This window comes from Priapulus caudatus, unplaced genomic scaffold (genome assembly GCF_000485595.1).
Source record: "Priapulus caudatus unplaced genomic scaffold, Priapulus_caudatus-5.0.1 Scaffold272, whole genome shotgun sequence".
Lineage (NCBI taxonomy): Eukaryota > Metazoa > Priapulida > Priapulimorpha > Priapulimorphida > Priapulidae > Priapulus > Priapulus caudatus.
The window spans coordinates 43,044-61,726 of NW_014577333.1; the positions used below are offsets into that span (position 1 = coordinate 43,044).

At 42.3% G+C, this 18,683-nt stretch overlaps 1 protein-coding gene across 3 annotated transcripts in view; it reads right to left on the reverse strand.

Annotated features, from left to right (window-relative positions):
- The window catches only part of LOC106808393 (glutamate-gated chloride channel-like), a 144,151-nt gene that overhangs the window by 26,856 nt on the left and 98,612 nt on the right, over nucleotides 1–18,683 (reverse strand). For 2 of the 3 annotated variants that reach the window (XM_014811098.1, XM_014811097.1), the window contains exons 4-5: nucleotides 12,866–12,936; nucleotides 6,228–6,445 (exon numbers count right to left, since the gene is read on the reverse strand). In XM_014811098.1, coding sequence (XP_014666584.1) covers nucleotides 6,228–6,445; nucleotides 12,866–12,936 — 289 coding nt within the window. Of the gene's footprint in view, nucleotides 1–6,227; nucleotides 6,446–12,865; nucleotides 12,937–14,632; nucleotides 14,691–18,683 lie in introns of those variants that run through there. The other variant, XM_014811099.1, reaches the window with a different exon arrangement.

An 18,683-nucleotide genomic window follows, 5' to 3' on the forward strand; every position in this document is an offset into this window, starting at 1 on the left:
CGGCAGTGGTCAGTGAAGCCAAAGACTTAATGTGATGATAAAGAAGTTGCAGGTGACAGGCGCGAACGCCTTATTACTTCGCCCAAGAGGTTTGATGTTGCATTTACAGAATCCGTCGGCCGCCACCAAGGATTTTTTGTGGGGTGTAATAAACAAAGGTAAGTGATTAATCAAGTCACCCTGCGCCTGCAAGAACGCTCGCATCGCAACCTAAGCTGTTAAAGTGTTTAATACGAAATCATATAGGCCGATAGGCAGCTATGGTGTTTTCCAAAAATGGCTCTGAGGTGGTAATGTTTTACATGGTTGATAAAAGTGGTTTTTAATTATTCACCTACCACAGTTGTTAGGAGGCTTTAAAATGATTAAACTCGTCGGCCAAAGCTGAGCGAGTTGAGTCCAATAAGTAACTCGCCAGAGGATAGCCGCGGATGCCCAGGGGGGTCACTAGCTGGAAAGGAACCAATTTCAATGCATATAGAATGATTCGTGTGCCTACCTCATAGTAAGGAGAAATGTAAGTCTGGCAGGCAGCGCGCTGTGGTGTGGTACAGTTGGGTCTTTGAAAGAGCACCGCAAAATTGAGGCTAGATAGCTGGAAAGGAAACCCATGTAAAGCTATTGAAAATGTTCGCAATGGCGCCAGTGTCAGGAATGGGACACTGCGCAAATTTTTAGTGGTGGTGCGCATAGCGCCAGAGTAAAAAACCGATAACCAAAATTGAGGCTAGATTAGCTGGAAGAAAACCTCTGCACGCATTGGAATATGTTCAGCATAGTCGCCAAGGTATCGTGATGCCTGCCAGAATAATCAGTGTGGTGTATCCGCCAGAGCCCCACTGCGGCCACCCCTAAAATTGAGCTAGATTAGCTGAGAGGCAACCCATGAAACCTATTGGAAAATGTTTGGGCATGTCCAGTTATCAGGAATCGGAGCAGCTTGCAGAATTTTTTAGTGGTGGGGCGCATGCGCGCAGGAGCTAAAAACGTTTACCCCAAATTGAGCGTAAGATTAGCTGGAAGGAACTTTGGAGCCATGAGTAAAATGTCCGCATAGCTCTGCAGGTATTGGTGAATTGCACTGCCAGAATAATTCAGTGGTGGGTGTATAGCTCAGACGCCTCACTGCCACTCCCATAAAATTGAGCTAGTAATTAGGCTGGAAATAAAACTGTTTGAAACCCTTGGGAAATTGTTGCGGCTTTTAAGTCGGAGGTATCGGTGAATGGCACTGCCAGGAATAATTCAGTGGTTTTGTGGGGGGGTGTGCTCACCAGACGCCTAACTGCCGCCCCGCCTTTATTCTTTAGATAGATTAGCCTCAGAAGTGAGATAAGGAGTCAGTTGATCGGTACTTGCTGATTAGCTGGATAGGGTGAACCACTGATTCGCGGCACTCGGGCCCAGCTTTGCTTCTCTATCCCGTTCTTTTCATGTTGTTAATTTGCAGAATGAATCCTTTCAACAATATCTCGAATGTACAACACATTGATTGATGAATACAACATTATTCGCTTATATAAAGCATTCTCTCACGCACTTTTCATTTTTCATATACAGTGTATATAGAGTGTTATATAAGTAAGTATAGTCCCCTGATGAGGCGGACCCTTCACTGGAGCTAATATGAAAAGAAGAAAAGAAGAAGATGTCTCAAATCATGCGCAAGACAAATTAGCCTGATAGTTTTTCTCATCATAAAGCATACGGCGAATAAATAAATAAAAATATTACTCACAACGTCATCATACAAGGTATTGACAAAAGGTATTTTATTTTAATATAAAATGAACATCATATGGCGATTCCTTACAATTCCAAATCGACATTATTGCTCCCAAATTGTAGCATCCAGTTAAAGTTTTTTTTTTTTTTTTTTTTTTTTTTAAAAAAAAAAACATTTTTTATTATTTCTTTATCATTCAGACTCAGTATAGTCAAATCCAATTTAATAATCAACGTAATAATTTTAGTTTAGAACCATCATGTTTTATGTCATTTATCATATTTGACATTTCTGACTTTACCCCTTGCAGACCCAGAAAAGTGAAACTATTACAAGTTGTCTAATTAAATAGTTTCAACATTGCAAATTAAAGAGCTGTATATAGACCAAACTTCGATCGTAGCAATCTACTAAAATTGTTGTTCTACAAGAATTCCCCGTCTTGCCCCTCTATCAGAGTCCTTTCATCATTCCATGCTTCACCATCTTGAATCGCTGCAGTACATTCCAACTCGGAATATGTTTCTGTCACCTTTCACGTCAATGTCCTGTGGGTTATGTTATTGGCATTTTAAATAAGCTCTCTGGTACGCGCCGACTTAGAAACCATGTTGGCTTCAATAGTTGTCTTCAGATGACACCATATCGTTGGTGATAAACGTTCCGGCGAGGAGATGCTGTCAGGCACGTGTGCCACAACGCGGCTAAACATAACTGTGTTCGTACGTAACTTTATTACTCTCGGTTCTACGAGAAAGGTGGGTAGCAAACGACAGTGTTCAACGGCGCTTTGACGTTTGTGCCAGTGGATTTGTGTGTTGCGGTGTGTGCGTGCGTGCGTGCGTCGCGCATGTGAGTGAGTGAGCTTGTGTTTGTGGTGTGTGTGCGCAGCCGGCGCTGTGTGTGTGTGTGGGGTGTGTCCGCGCTGCGGAGTGTGTGTATGCTCGCTCTCTCTCTCCTGGCTTCTCGTCTGCTTCGTCTCTCTCTCTCTCTCTCGTCTCTTCTTATCTCCGCTCTCTCTCTAGCTGATGTGTGTGTGTTGTCGTGTGTGTGTGTGTGTGTGTGTGTGTGTGTGTGTGTGTGTGTGTGTGCGTGTGTGTGTGTATGTGTGTGTGAGTGTGAGTGTGCGTGTGTGTATGCGCCTACGTGTATATGCGCTTGTGTGTGTGCGCTTGTGTGCGTTGATGCGTGTGCGTGCGTGATCGAGTGTGAGTTCATTATACAGTCTATAGCCACCGGACGTTGGCCATCCTGAATGCGCTACTAATTTGTACAAACATGCGCGTATCTCAACAGAAGCTTATCAAAGGCATTTTGTCTAGCGTACGTAGCATTCAGGTCAGACAAGAACAACACAGAGTCGTTATTGAGGGTGAACAACACACACGCATGCATACATCCACACGCACGCATACACAAACATGTGTACACCACTGAAAATCACGCACGCACGCACACACACGCGTACTCACACAGAGCTAGAGAGAGAGAGAGAGGGGGGAGAGGGGGCGCGCTCTCGCCCTCTCTCTCTCTCTCTTCCACGCTCACTCGTCCTGTCCCTCCCCACTTCTCAGTCTTCGTCCACCTCTCTTTCTCACCGTGCTCTCCCTTCCTCTCAACCTCCCTCCTCTATCACACCTTCGCTCGCCCCTCCGTCCCCTCCCCTTCCCCATCAATACTGTTCCAGCACACAATGGATATACACGGGGCCACGCGTAAGAAAACATGTGGTGAGTGATCGCTGCACCGCTGTTGCTGCTGTGTCCGTCGCGCGTGTTTATTTGTTCTGAGCGGCAGCGATCCACACGGCATTGTGGACCTCCGGCAGCGGCGGTCAATGGTGGCAACGACAGGTGGTGGCGGGGTCAGGCACGTGCGCCGTATCATCGGTGTACACGCGCGCGCGCGCGAGAGAGATGACCAGTAAGTGGGTTGACCAGTACTTGCAGTGACCAGAGGGTACTGAGCAGGGTTTACCACGCGTATGTGCATGTGTGTGTGTGTGTGCGTGCGTGCGTGCGTGCGTGCGTGCGTGCGTGTGTGTGTGTGTGTGTGTGTGTGTGTACATGACTCCGTATAGTGTGCGTGGGGTTTGTGCGAGCGAGCGTTTCTGCGTGCGTGCGTGCATGCGTGCTTACACGCCTACGTGCGCGTAGGTGTGTGTGAGTGTGTGTGTGATATGGGGATGTGTAGACAGATGGGGGATGCGCGCGTATAGGTGTGTGTGGGCGTGTATGCATATGGGGATGTGTGGACAGATGTGGGGGGTGCGCGTCCGTGCGCGAGTGCGTGCGCGTGTGGAAGAGAGGGCGGCGCGGCTACAAGACAGCGTAAATTATATTGCGCACTTCAAACGGTTATGACCAAAATGATCAACTACGAATGTAGGGTACACACACTAGAGCGAAAATTGCATCATTTCGGTCGGTATCCAACCGAGATGATATATTGCGTTGTGCATCGTAGTTGTATAATAATATAAATAATGGCAGCTTTGCGATAACACCCGGCTTCTATCTTCTTACTATACGTTTACGTAGCACAATCGTGTCGGCCAATATCATCATGTATAATGTAAAGCGAACAGCTCCGCATGATGTGACATGTACGGCGGGTGTACATTACGGAGAAGATAACGGGAGGCTGCTGCACTGACACCACGTCCACCCACGCGAGCATGTGAATGCGCATATATATGAACGTTTTATGCATATGCGGGTTACAAGTATGATTATGCGTCCGTGTGTGTGTGTGTGTGTGTGTGTGTGTGTGTGTGTGTGTGTGTGTGTGTGTGTGTGTGCGAGCGTGTGTGCGTGCGCGCGTGCGTGTTTGTGCGCGTGTATTGGTAACTATGTGCGAACAGACCGATAGGATAGATCCCCTATACGAGATTTCGTTTATCTTTTCTGTGGCACGTCACCTGCTATCCTTATCGACCCGAAGTCTTGCCTCGGTCCATCATTACTACTTATTATGTCCCCAGTACGGGTCATACTCCTCGATCAAGCACGTGTAATGAAAACATCAGCACAGGCATGGAAAATGGGAGGTGCTGTTGAAACTGCTTATTATATATATATTTATGAAAATTAGCAACTATAATATATAGGTTATGCCATCGAATACGTTGTATTTTTATACCTTCACCATGAAACCACTATCGTATAAATGAGTAAATTAGCACATAAATTAGACAGATTTTTATGTCGCTTTGATTATGGCGCAAAAATACAATTTGATTGGCACTATTTTATGTTATTATCACTGCATGTAAGCATGAAATTCAATTTCTAGGTTGAAGTTATTATCCGTAATTATAAATGCAAGTATATTGTTCATTAGTGTCGGATTATAAAAACGCGCACATATCGAAATCATGTATCGGGTCCAACAAAATCCAAGGACGGAATACGAGCGCTCAACAGACCATTAATATACCGCTTTACAATAACAAGTCAGGACGGTTGCGCGTGTAAACGCATAACGTCTACTGATTACATAAAACCTTAATTATGATTTTTTAAACACGATAGGGTGCGTTAAGAAGCTCGTATATTTTCACCCAAGTATTAGTCCTTACAGTGACGAATACTGTAGTCGTGGGTACCGAAAGATCTTTTCAATTATATCGGAGTAGCTATGCGGTTATGGTATATTTATTAGTTTTAATAAGCGGAGCTAGTTTTGAGGCGTATTCTTTAATGTTGGGAGAGAATTACGAATTTATTGCAAAGACAAAAAAAAATCACTAACATCATTTTTCACCGCATAACATAATGAACGCTGGATATGATGGCACTTCTGGATTGAGATGAATTAGTTTTGCCCGTTACTTTAATGTGATGCTTTCCTTTTAGGAGCAGGATTCATGAAGACCCCCTGTAATGCATTCCTACTTTCTCATCTCATATAGACAGTCTATATCGTTAAAGTGAGCCTATATCGGAAGCGGCTCCTGTACTCGCGCATGCCTGCTAACGACTGTCATATTGCATGCGCGCTCGCAATTTCCTTTATGTACTCCATATGAGCAAATACGACACGGGTATATAGCTCGCGTCATCAATAGCAATTTCAAATTCGTAGTTTCACGCATCGAGTCAATACGCAAATGCATAATTCAGCAAGATAAGCTTGAATACAAAGCCTTTCTTAAAGTGTCTCATAGTCGCGCTGTCACCGTAAAGTTGTTGACAATTGATTTACTTCAAATTTGGTATGAGCTTGTATTTGAGCGTGACGCTGTGAAAGCTACCGTTTACGTCTGACATTGCGATGTAAAATGCTAACAAGGCTTTTTCTATGGAAAGAAACGCAAGGAACCTGCAAGGCTAAGAAAATTAATTTGTTTAACTACACGACTCTAGCACTGGTTCTCAACATTCTATGTACGAGATATAAAATCGCGTGTTTCAGAATGTTATGCGCTCGTGGCGCCAAATGCTGTCGCGCGAGAATGCTTCACCGATTGATGCAGCGCCATATTAGACGCGACTCTTACCTTACACTGTACAGAATGCGTCCATCCGGGTACAGGCGCAGCAGTACATTCGGCATGACGATATCGTGGAAGTGACCCTGCTTCTCATTGGAGAAAAACAAATCCGGCCGCCATATTCGTTCAGGATCCGGCAGGTTGACGTACTTGAAATAGCTGTCGTTATAAGTCAGTCGATTATCTTGCCACTGTTCGCGAAACGAGATCTGACAGCTGTATTCCTGCGTGAGAAAGCAAGTGTAATAGAAGATTGGTTGGGAATCTCTCTATCGGCGCTCTTGTAACATTGGGAATTTTACGTCCGGAATAAATAAAGCTCTGCCACGAAATATGAGGTCGTCTGATTTCTGACCGGTGCAGGTTTAAAACATATTTAATTTAAGAACTTAGATTAAAAGAGCAGCCGATTTGATATCACACTTGATTTTGTAAAGGCATGTACTAATAAGATTCCCTGTTGTTTGAAATCGGTATATAATTCGGCATTGTAACGAACCTGTTATAGCTGCTTATTTCATACGACGTTATTTAGACGAGTAGCATAACCCGCATTAAAAATATATTATATAGTGAATTTAGCGGACACAGCGGAAACAATTGGATTGCAGATTATCGTGTCCCCGAAACGTTTTACAGGGTTTTCTCTAATATATTGCGACATTAGGGGTAGCGATACTTTGAACCAAGCACGGAATTCTGATCCATTCGGATCTATGAGGGAAACTGGCATGAGAGAATTGTGTTTCTGTTTAAATAACGATTTCCACCGAGCAGAGATACGACAACGGAGCCGATATAGATATCACCTTTATCTGCCATCTTTAATGCATATAATATTATATGCTGGCACGCACTAGGCGTTTACAAGAAGGCACACAGTAACGGCTTCGCCTTGAAGAGCACGTGACCGAATCGACTATGAATAGCCGCGTCAATGAGTAGCGACAGCTCTCTTGTGATATCCAACAATATATTTTATATATATATATATATATATATATATATATGGATGAATAAATGGATGGATGGATGGATGGATGGCTAGATAGATGGATCAATCAATCGATTAATAAATGGATGGATATACGGACGGGCGAACAGGTGGGTGGGCGGATTTGGAATGAGATAGATAGAAAGGTAGAGAGAGAGAGAGAGAAAGAAAGAAAGAGAGAGAGAGAGAGAGAGAGAGAGAGAGAAAGAGAGAGAGACAGAAGTGAATGTTGACAGCGAGTAATACGATACGGCCAGGAAAAAATAGAAAAGGAAGCACACAAAAAGCAGGAGAAGGGGTATAAAGAAAACAGAAATAAGAAGAATTTCCAGTTAATTATATTAAAAGGAAAATATTATATTGAAAGGAAAGAAGGAGAGGTTGAGAGAAAGCCAGAGTGAATGTTGGGAAGAATGGTAAATGGTAAAAAAGAAAATAGAGGGGACGAGAAGACAAAATTCAGGCATATATAGAAGTAGGATATTTAAATTCAAGAGAGGATAAATAGTGAAAAAAAAAATTGGTGAGACCTTATGAGAGAAGCGAGAGTGAATATAGAAAGAGAAAGAGTGAAAGAAAGAGAGAGAGAGAGAGAGAGAGAGAGAGAGAGAGAGAGAGAGAGAGAGACCGTTGACGATAAAGAACGGAAGATAGCGCGCAAGACAGAACGAGTAAAAGAGATGGGCCAAGAGAAAGATTGGGTGATGGAGAGGGCGTGAGGAACGCGAGAATAGGAAGAGGAAGAGAGCCAGAGAAAATCTTCCGCAAAATTGACTACAAAATTCACGCATCATGGACTCTACCGATGTGAAAACTGTTAGCGATCGACGCGCGCGTTTGTTCGTGATTAACCTTTCAAGCCATCGCTGAATTAGCTGGCCCGTATTGTGAACCATCTAAACAAATATACGCGCGCATTTGCGGATCAATACTAAACGCGTAAATCAAAAATTGCGCACATCCTGAAGCAACTCGAAACCCTCAAATATTTATGAAGCACTTGCATCACAAACATAGCCAGGAGGGCTTTTCAAAGTAGCTTTACTATGTCATGTATCGACCTGATGTAAAATGTCGCTTTTTTGACTACAAGGAAAACTACTTAGAGCGCGGCGCCCGCTAAAGCACATATCGGTATTTGTCCCGCGCGCTGCTCGGCGCAAAGTTAGTTGCGACGCAGCGCGCATTGAAGCCCCCGTATTGATTGACGCATGTTTGGGTAAAACATCTGTGAGCAGCTTCGACGAATCCGGCTTATATAAATTATTAACACTTCACTCAAGTCTCACGCGAACAGCAAAACAATGCTAGCCGCTTGGCTCTAGCTAGTCGCGTGTGTGTAGTAGCGTCAGTGTTCGAGGAGCGAGACACGCAGACCGGTAATAAATGATATATGCGGTGACACGGCCCGTGTGCAGCCGGCGGCGATATGCGCAGCCCCTCGTCTGCTGCGATCAACGAACGCAGCCCGAACATTGACGTTTGCTCGAAAAAAATGTTTAGGAAAAACGCGGAGTGATCTGTATCGCCACAACCGTGTGTGACGGGCCCTTACTCTCTCGTTACATGCACTGTCCCCGGCCTCTGCTGTTTGATACGTAATAACACCTATTTTGTAAAGGCGATGCGTTAATACCGTATCCTAACATGCAGTATAATTTCAATTAGTAACTCTCACCCCCCTAGATAGTTGTGCAATCTTGTTACTAACCCCCACTACACCCCGCCTCCTAGTCAATGCTATGTCTCTCCGACACTGACCCTGACTGTAATGTGAAGTGCGAATCAATTGCATTGCAGTCGCGATACTCAGATACAGGATTATTGTTTGTTGCACGGCGCTTTCACTTGTTGACAGTTGTTGCATTGTTTACATCTACTCTATAAACTTTATTTAATAAAACTGTATTCATGATAAGAATGTAAACGACGTGATAAACCAACACACATATTTGCCTTCTAAGTATTAGTGGAATTATATCAATAGAAAACAGTACAATTGTTATGTCTCACATAGATAAGGAAATAATAATAATAATAATAATAATAATAGTAATAGTAATAACTAGAAGGGATTATAATGTCAAAATTATGACACCAATAAAGAGATTCGTTTTAAAAACACAGGCTGTTGAACATACAGTTACTGGTAATATCACGTCTCATCCCACTTGTTCTCGCTTTCTCGCTCTCCATTTTTTCTTTCTACTCCTCCCCCACCCACGTCTTGCTTTCTCCATCTACAAAAACCGCGCGCTTGGAAGCATGCACGTACACGCAGAATGGCGACAAGTAATACGTGTGAAGCGTCTTCATTTATTATTCCAACCGTGGTTTATATTAGGTTAATACCTGTACTAATAGACATGATGTTTCATTTACGTGTAAATTCCGTAACACGCGTAATATATATGTTCCTAGGTGATTAGCGATAAACAAAATTTATAATATTTAATCGAACATAACTAACTGCCCATCGCTATCCGTCCAATATGCTACCATTACAGCATAATTTGCATCTCATGCGAGCCGGCTACATCATGCTAATTGCCGTATACGTCGCACATTAGAAAGATGCCCGCCCCATATCGCTGCCGCTCAAGTACAAATCAAAGCCTGACGTAACTACGTGGGTAAATGGAAATCCACTAGCGCCAAAAAAAAACGGCTAAACAGCGTTTACGTCGCGGCGCGTTACGAGCATGTAAACGTGCGACCGGAAGCCCGCCTCGGTCGGTAGGCCTACACTCATTGCCGCAAAAGCCCCTGTATAGGCAACATTAAAACGACGGCGAACGATGTGACTGTTTATGATTCATGTCAAAATGATGACATCGATTCGGCTAGATACATTTCTGATGTCATCCTCAGAACACCACGACCAGACAGCATGATTTTCCTTCTTCCGACATCACTATAAGCAACACAAACACACACACAGTCCATTATGTCTACATGAATGAATGAATGTGTGTGTGTGTGTGTGTGTGTGTGTGTGTGTGTGTGTGTGTGTGTCATTCTCCATCCCTTTCCCTCCCTCTCGCTCTCTCTCTCTCTCTCTCTCTCTCTTCTTTCTCTCTTTGCGTCTCTCTCTCTCGTCTCTTCTCTCTCATATTCTAGGAATCACACACAGAACATCTTGTCTAACTGCTGTCAAGATTCTTCATCACTCGCGTCGAGTATGACGGTGTCGGGCTGCAGTCACCTACATCGCTCCACATGTCGTTAAGTATCCATGGGCGCGAACACTGAGAAGAGACGTGTAGATTTGAAGCAGCATGCCTGTCGAAATATTTAAGGATAGTCACCAAAGCGAGATGAAAGGGAGACACTCCAGCACGCAGCGCCCAGGTTTTCTGCCCATGTTTGAGTTGATAACAGTCGATTTCTGTGCGTGGCGCTGCGGCCGCTTCTCAGAATATCCAATTACCGGCATGATTTTTTATTTACAAGCGAACTTGATATTTCAACAACGTTCTAAATGGAGCCGTGTTCAGGTTTAAATAGACGATTAGATTCATTAATTGACATGACATGGCAAGGTAACGAGTTGTTTCTCCCGCGAAATACTAAAGCGACACCAGGATTCAAAGAGTTTATATGAACTCTGAATCAGGCCACAGAGGTCTAGTAGGTGGGGCCAGACGTCAAAGCGCTGAATCGCGTCTTTGCGAGGACAAGATATTAGCTAGGCAAATAACGTCCCATTCCATCCATCATTTCATTTGCATCCGTCCATCCATTCATCATCCATCCATCAATCATCCATTCCATAAGTCCATCATCATCCATTCCATCCTCATATCATCCTTCCATCATCGCATCCCATCATCCATCCATCCATCCATCCATCCATCCATCCATCCATCCATCATCCATTCCCATATCTAAATCCATCATCATCAATCATCCATCCATCCATGCATCCATGCCGTCCGGTCCGTCATCCATCAATTCCATGCCATCCATCCATCCACACATCCATGCCATCCGATCCATCCATCCATCCATCCATCCATCCCATCAATCCATGCCATCCATCGGCATACCATCCCAATCCATCCATCCATCCATTCATCCATCCATACCATACTATCGCATCCATCAATATTATCCATCCCATCATTCATGTGACGCGCACCGACACCGCACCGGCACGACGCGCACGCACACGCACGCACGCACGCACGCACCACACGCACGCAACGCACCACACATCACACACACACAGCACACAATATATAATTATATTTATATATATATATAATATATATATATATATAATATATAATATCAAGAGCTCATAATATGAAGAGTCTCTATCTTAAGATCATCTCTAATTATGAGCTATTATATACTATATGATTTATATATATATATATAATATAACACAGCACGCAAACACACACAAATATATATATTATATTATAATATATATATATATATATCAAGAGCTCATAATAGAGAGTCTCTATCTCTAATCGGTCGGCATAATGTTACTATGAAACAGAGTATTCGCGTGACGTCAGTGTACGTCACGCACGAACTCGGCTCGCGCGGATACTCTGTTTCATAGAAACATATGCTCACCTCTCTAATCATCTCTATTATGAGCTCTTGATATATATGTATATATAATAAATATATCGCTGAAACGTGTATTTTGAAGTAAGGTAATCATGCGAAATTTAATTATGGGCTTTTTGCGGCCTGAGCCTACAATCCCGTATACGTGCGTGTGCGGTCGAAACAGTTCAACAGTTAACCCTCATACGACCGCCCCATTACTGCCATGGATGTTGGTATAATGGGTTTTCGGTTTAGGAAACAACCCGGCCAGCATTGTCTTCCCAGTGCACTATACTAGTTCATATAGACTATTATATATTATTTATGTTTTAATAATACATTTAAAAAATATTTGTAGATAATCATATAGCTTCATATATCATGGAATATGTATACTCGAATGTCGCAATATTTAACTAAACGCATTTAACATATATACTTCATTGCATACTTAACGTGTTGCTGTTGCCAAAGTTTCTTATTATTACGATGAGGGTGTCTAATTATCTTGTGATGATTATATTGAACAGATAATATCAGTAATAAGGTTCGGAATAAAAAAGGGAAGGTTTCGGCCAACATATTACAGTGCATTCTCGTGCACACATCATACAATGCTTCTTCTCTTTTGCTATAAGCATTAATGACTGAATCAATAAATTAACGAGGAACAATTTATTAACGTATTAAGTATTAGTAAAGATAGTCTAACTAAGCTAAATGATCTATATAAATACGTCATATATATTAGTTAACAATTTAAATAATGTAACATAATCTAACTTGTACTAAATGAAATAGCGTGTCGTGTCATCAGTGACATGACGTGACATGCCGTGACATGACGCGGCATAACGTGGCGTGACGTGATTTGACGTGACGTGACACAATGCTCCGCATCGCAAGGCAACGTAACCTAACTTAATGTATCATAACGCAACACAAATTCGCGTAGCATAACATGACATGGCGTTCAATATAATTCACATTTTAATCTCGTCAAAATTTAATTATATCGATTACGGACAGAATGGTTTACCTAATAAATTCACACGATATTTTGTCGTGAGAAATTACTTACCATACTGACGTCATCTATTTTGCTGATTGTTCTTAGGTATATGTTCACTGTAACATTCACTGCACTGGCCTCTGAAAACAAAACAAAAAACAATTACCGGTATAACAAAAAACGGCACTGAAGCGCTGTTCTTGCGAACTCGCATTTTTTCCCACGACTTCTCTTACATTTTCCGAGAGATTAAGTTAATGGGAGTACGGCGACGACAAACTAACCAACTACTAATTTCCCTTAATAACCATAACAGTATATCGCCGCGAGAATGTAAATAGAATTAGTTTTCGCATTGAAGCTTTTAGTGAAAACTTTTAATTCTGCACTTAGTTTACAGAGTGCTAGTTGGAATTTAACCATATGTTGTCGATCGATACCGCTAATATAAATCGAAATCCTGCTTGCTACTTTGCTGTTTGTGAACTATTTTGAGTCCTAAAGTGCGTGTTTGGTGATTCTTTGTGAATTTAAATGAGGGCAATGTTTGTTGAGGAAAATTGCCCTGCTTGCAGAGGCTTTAATATCAAAAATATATTAAAAGTCAAGAAAGAGTTTGCACGTCTTTTCACGGGACGCATCTGTAATCATTAAAAACCTATATTATGCATAAATTGCATTCAAACGGCAACAGCAATATTCACGCTGGCATTCAGTGCTGATCACACCGGCACGCTGCGACGAAGTCGGCATCAACGACGTCAAGTTTAATGCACATATTGTCACAGCAATAACGAGCCCGCCTAGATCCAGCAGTATCAATTTCTGTAAAGGCGCATGTTTGCCGACAGACACGGCATATCTTGAAATGTTATATTTGCTCTCTGAGTCAACAGTGACATCACGCGTGCATCGTGCGGCAGCGGTTTTTCGGCGGTTGAACGCTGGCGCTTATATATGATAGAGAAGCCCCGTTTGCCAAGCGTCAGATGGTAGCGTCACTAACGTGGCGGCGAACAGTAATGTAAACCATCGCGAAATGCAATCGCGTTTCTATTTATCGCGAGCGCAGTTAATTTTCAGTGTCAACTCCGCGAAATGCGACGTGTCCTAGATTTGATCATGTAACCCATCCATTTAATGCAATAGGAAACCAGCTTTGCGCGAATATGCGTTATTGACTGAGGCCTATTATAACATTCGCACGTGATTGTATAAATTATCGATATCAATACGGTATACTGTCCGGTCACTTACGGTAATATAATTATATGCACATGCATATATGCATACTCCTACCGCCACGGATCACGTAGTTAGTCTTACCAATTAGACACTAACTCCACAACAATAATGCTATGGATGCTAGTCTGAATTCTACTAGGACTGATAAGTATATATGTGTAATAAATAAATAAATAAATATATATATATTATATATATATATATATATATATATATACATATATACTTTAGACATATAAGGTAATTTATTATTTCATATATTATGATATATTGATTACTGATTTATTTTCGCCTAATGAATTTCAAAATCCAATGGAGTATTTATTATCATATGTATTCTGATGAGCCATCTTGCGAACGTGTTTCGTATAGAGTTGTTTCTGCCGTTGTTTTATTATATATAGTCTGCTTCTGTCAGAATTACATACAGTTCTTAACACATAAAGAAAATCGGCGATATTCTTTTACGTTTGCGTTGAAATGGCGGAGATGTACGCGCACACATATAGGTCGCTAATTAATTCATTATTCAACGACGTTGTTATATTTAATTAATTAACCGCCGGATGTTAACGAAAATTAAATAAGTACCTGCCAGACAAGTCTCTCTGTGGTGCATGAAAAGAACCGCTCTGGATGGCTCGTTCGTTTGCGAGCGCTCATCGCCATTAATTTTAGTCGACAGTATATATGTTGCTATCACAACCTCGCCTAAAGCACCCGTGGTGTATGGCGAATTAGTAGGCTGGCTTTGCGTGTGGTCGTGCCCCACTGGCTTACCCCGTAAATCCGCACATCCGCAGTGATTGAATTTCAGAACATCTCAGGTTCATCATTATTCTGGCTGTGCTCGTAATTTAGTCTCCGATGTGAATTAATGAAGTCGCCAAACACACCAATCTATGTCAACGCCTCGCCGAGCAGCGCATGGCCGAGGCCGGCTTTGTTCTACGTGCAAGAGCAGCTAAAGGACCACTGGCAAAATTCTGTTTGGAACGTATATATGGCATACCCTCCAAATGAGAGCCGCTGTATTGACAGGAGAAAACGGCATGTGCGTTACTGCTGCAGATTGCATCTGAGGCTTCTCGCTGAGTGGTTCAGTCAAATGTGTGTGCGCAACATCGCAATCTCCATCGCGATGGGTGGTAACAGCTATATACACGCGAGTACTGGCCAGCATAATGGCGTGCGACCACTAACGACGTGACTAGCACTTAGCGTGACACGATAACGTCTTTATGCGAGTAGTTTCACACGGGCATCTACATATTATACAAAGCGGCTATGAATTTTATCATAAATGATGCGAAAACGCAATGACTTTATCGGACCAACCAACTACACAACCGACCGACCGACCGATCGAGTGACCGACTGCCCACCCAACCATCCGAAGGACGAAGAATGTGGCGCTGCTGGAAAAAGAAATAAATACATAAAGTGCATAAGACGTAAATAACGTCTCGCGTAGCAGTCGGCGGTTTTCAAAGTGCCGCACGAGAACGACTTAGCGAGTCAATATAATTTCTTGTATTCGCATTAAGAGCCCAACTCTAATGTAAAGGCATCGCGGCCCAATTGACACGTGGGCCGGCCGCCATCCTTGCGGAAGAGAAGTGCTTTGCCGACAATGGGCATATGTTGACCAATGTGATATTTTATTCATGTTTCTCGACGCGTATCACTAGAGTCGGAATTCCTAAAATGTATAATTGAACTCGCAGACAGGATACACGCAGGAGGGGGCGGCGGCTCGAGTGGATACACTCGTCCTGCCATGGTGAATGTTTGCATTTCGCTTCCATTAATGGTCGGGCGCTTGTGCAAACACGAGCGCGACTTTCGTCGGAAAGATAAGTCGCATTTGCGGGAAAGCTATTAAAGCTGTTTTGTTGCTAACAAGTTCCGTCGGTCATTGTTATTTCAGCAAACTTACTTGTATTTCATGCGCAAATCTTGTTATTTCATGCTCACACGTGGTCCTCTTTGTTCACGGTGTCTTATTTACTTATTTGACTGACAAGGGTTTATCAGAGATATTAGAAAAGTTAAGTCAGCGTACGCGAAATACGTGACACATCTATACTTGCGGCGGTAGGTAGAAACGTTGCAAAAATATGAACGGTCACCGAATAAACAATAGCGTTTATTACTTTTTTTTATTAGGGATTATTATTTGCTTTAATGATTCTGTATAATATTTAATATTAATATTCAGTATGTATAGAAGTTCAGGTTTGGAATAGGCACTTGCATTAGAGCATCCATTTGCAAAGTGATTTCCATTTATATTTATATACATCAAAGCGAACAATTATAACGTTCTGCTGAAAAATATTTGCTTTCCCGATAATTACATTACCGGTGCTTATTGACTATACGAACATAAATGCTCTCGAACGTAAGATGAGACAGTTAAACGCACACCCAGGCTAATTATATGCTGTTACGTATCGCTCAGCATTAGCTGATAAATATGACTCTTTTAAATAAACATACGCTACCAAATCATGAGCTTGTTTAGAAAGGTGCTTCATGTCGTTAAGAATACGTACGTGTGCTAGCAGTTTTATAACATATGCTATTGTTCTTTATTTAAACCGTAACGCGTATATTTTATAGATTTACTCAGGTCGCATACCTTGGGTGAGTAGACTGGCTACTTGTTATTTACTATACAAAACCCAATTCCAAATCCCTAGTGGAACAACTGCAAGTAGTTATTAAATCACAAATGCATGCTAGCTATTTTCAAGCGGCGTTTACCTTTGATGACGGAGACTATTTTTCGAAGGTTTCCAATTTTCAAACAAAAACATCGTTCCACTGCTGTACGCACAAAATGCGTTTATAATACGCATGCGCAAGCGGATGTGTGTCAGATCTTTCTAACAGCTTGCATGCTACCTGCGACATTTCTCTTGGTGGTGGTGGGGTGGTGGTCCCGCTTGTTCGTTGTGTAACTATAATGTCATCTTGATCAAGAATGGTTTTAAAACACAACGTTTAAAAACCTCACCCCTATTTCGCATATCAAATTTTCCAAGCCGGGATCCGCCTCGCAGGGTAAGTCTTATATGCGTCGTCTGTACTAACGGTGAACACGGGCAGCAGCATCAGAATCAGTATACAGCCTATATATAGATGTGATCATTAAAGTTATAAAAAAAAAGCTTGAATCCATTCACCGTTAAAGGTCATATCTCAAAAACAAAACAGGCCGTCGTCAACCGATTCTCTTTCGCGAGAGAATCGCGACGCTTATATAAGCTTCATATACAACGCTGCCGACCGCGCCACTGATATACGTTCGTTATCGTTAGGCGAGTATATCTCGGCAGGGTTTGCTCGCCGGCGACTGTAACGGGACCTTTTGCCTGGTTTAGCAGCAGCAGCAGGCCACTTATCCACGCCGCGCGTCTATCGATCTATAGAGGCGGCTTATAAGCAGCTGGTGAGATGTGTGTGGGGGCGAGGCGATGAATTCTGCAGCAGATATCGGCGTAAGACGATTCGGGTCGTCGTATACCTCGCGAGCTACGTGCCGCGGATATATCTCGAGTTGGCCCTGTATGTATATATACTTCCTAACAGATTCCGGCTTTTTCATCGGCGAACATTTTTCATTTATGACTTTTGGGAATATTTTCGACGAGAGTTAGAGCACTGTGTATGTGCACTGTGCTGTCTCGTTGCTAATATTTATCTATGCCAAAATCGGTGTTATTTCGCAGTGCCTTTACGGGATCAAATAATGTGGAATAAATTTCAATATTGTATGAGGACGATTGCGGCCGCGTGACTTTGACTGATAGATTAGTCACAGAAAGCAGGTGGACTCACGTTCACGAGCTTTCGCAGATATCCGCATCCTAGCAGGTATAAAGTGTGATTTGTTACTGCACACGAAAATGCTTTTATTAACGTGCTTACTCAGCACTATTTCATGAATAAGATGCATAACTAATTCGGTTAATTAACATCATGATTTCGAACAGAATGCGCGCATCGAGCCGGAAACCATTTCAGGTTATTATTATTTCACTGCCGTCATAACGTGATTGCAAGCAAAAGTCCATATCTGCTAGATGTAGGTAATTGTTTACAATCATATTACCATGGCGCAGCGCAGCATTTTACATGCTGGCACGGCACAAGATCTATCCGGTGGAATTAGAAAGAAAACTTAATAAACTAACTACGTATACCTAATACGCCGTGACCAGTTTAGGTGCTACGTGTTACAGTGACTTCACGTTAGCTACTATTCTAAGCATAGATCTATGCGTATAACTTTGTTAGCGGGGCGCCAATGAAGGCGATGGTATTTACTCCAAGATGAGTCAATCAGCTATGGCACTGGGTCGAAGCTTATTATTATTCTATGCGCGAAGTCCTTGCTAACGTTCGAGACCCAATTATTGTGAAAACTGCTACCAAGACTAATCATCTGCATGTGCATATATGCACAATCAACCAATTAGCATGTTGATGACTTGTTGACAAATTGGTGCTCTATTACGCAAGTGAAATTACCAATGTTGCTCCATAATTTACAACCACAACGGCCACTACTACTAGTACTACTACTACTACTACTACTACTACTACTACTACTACTACTACTACTACTACTACT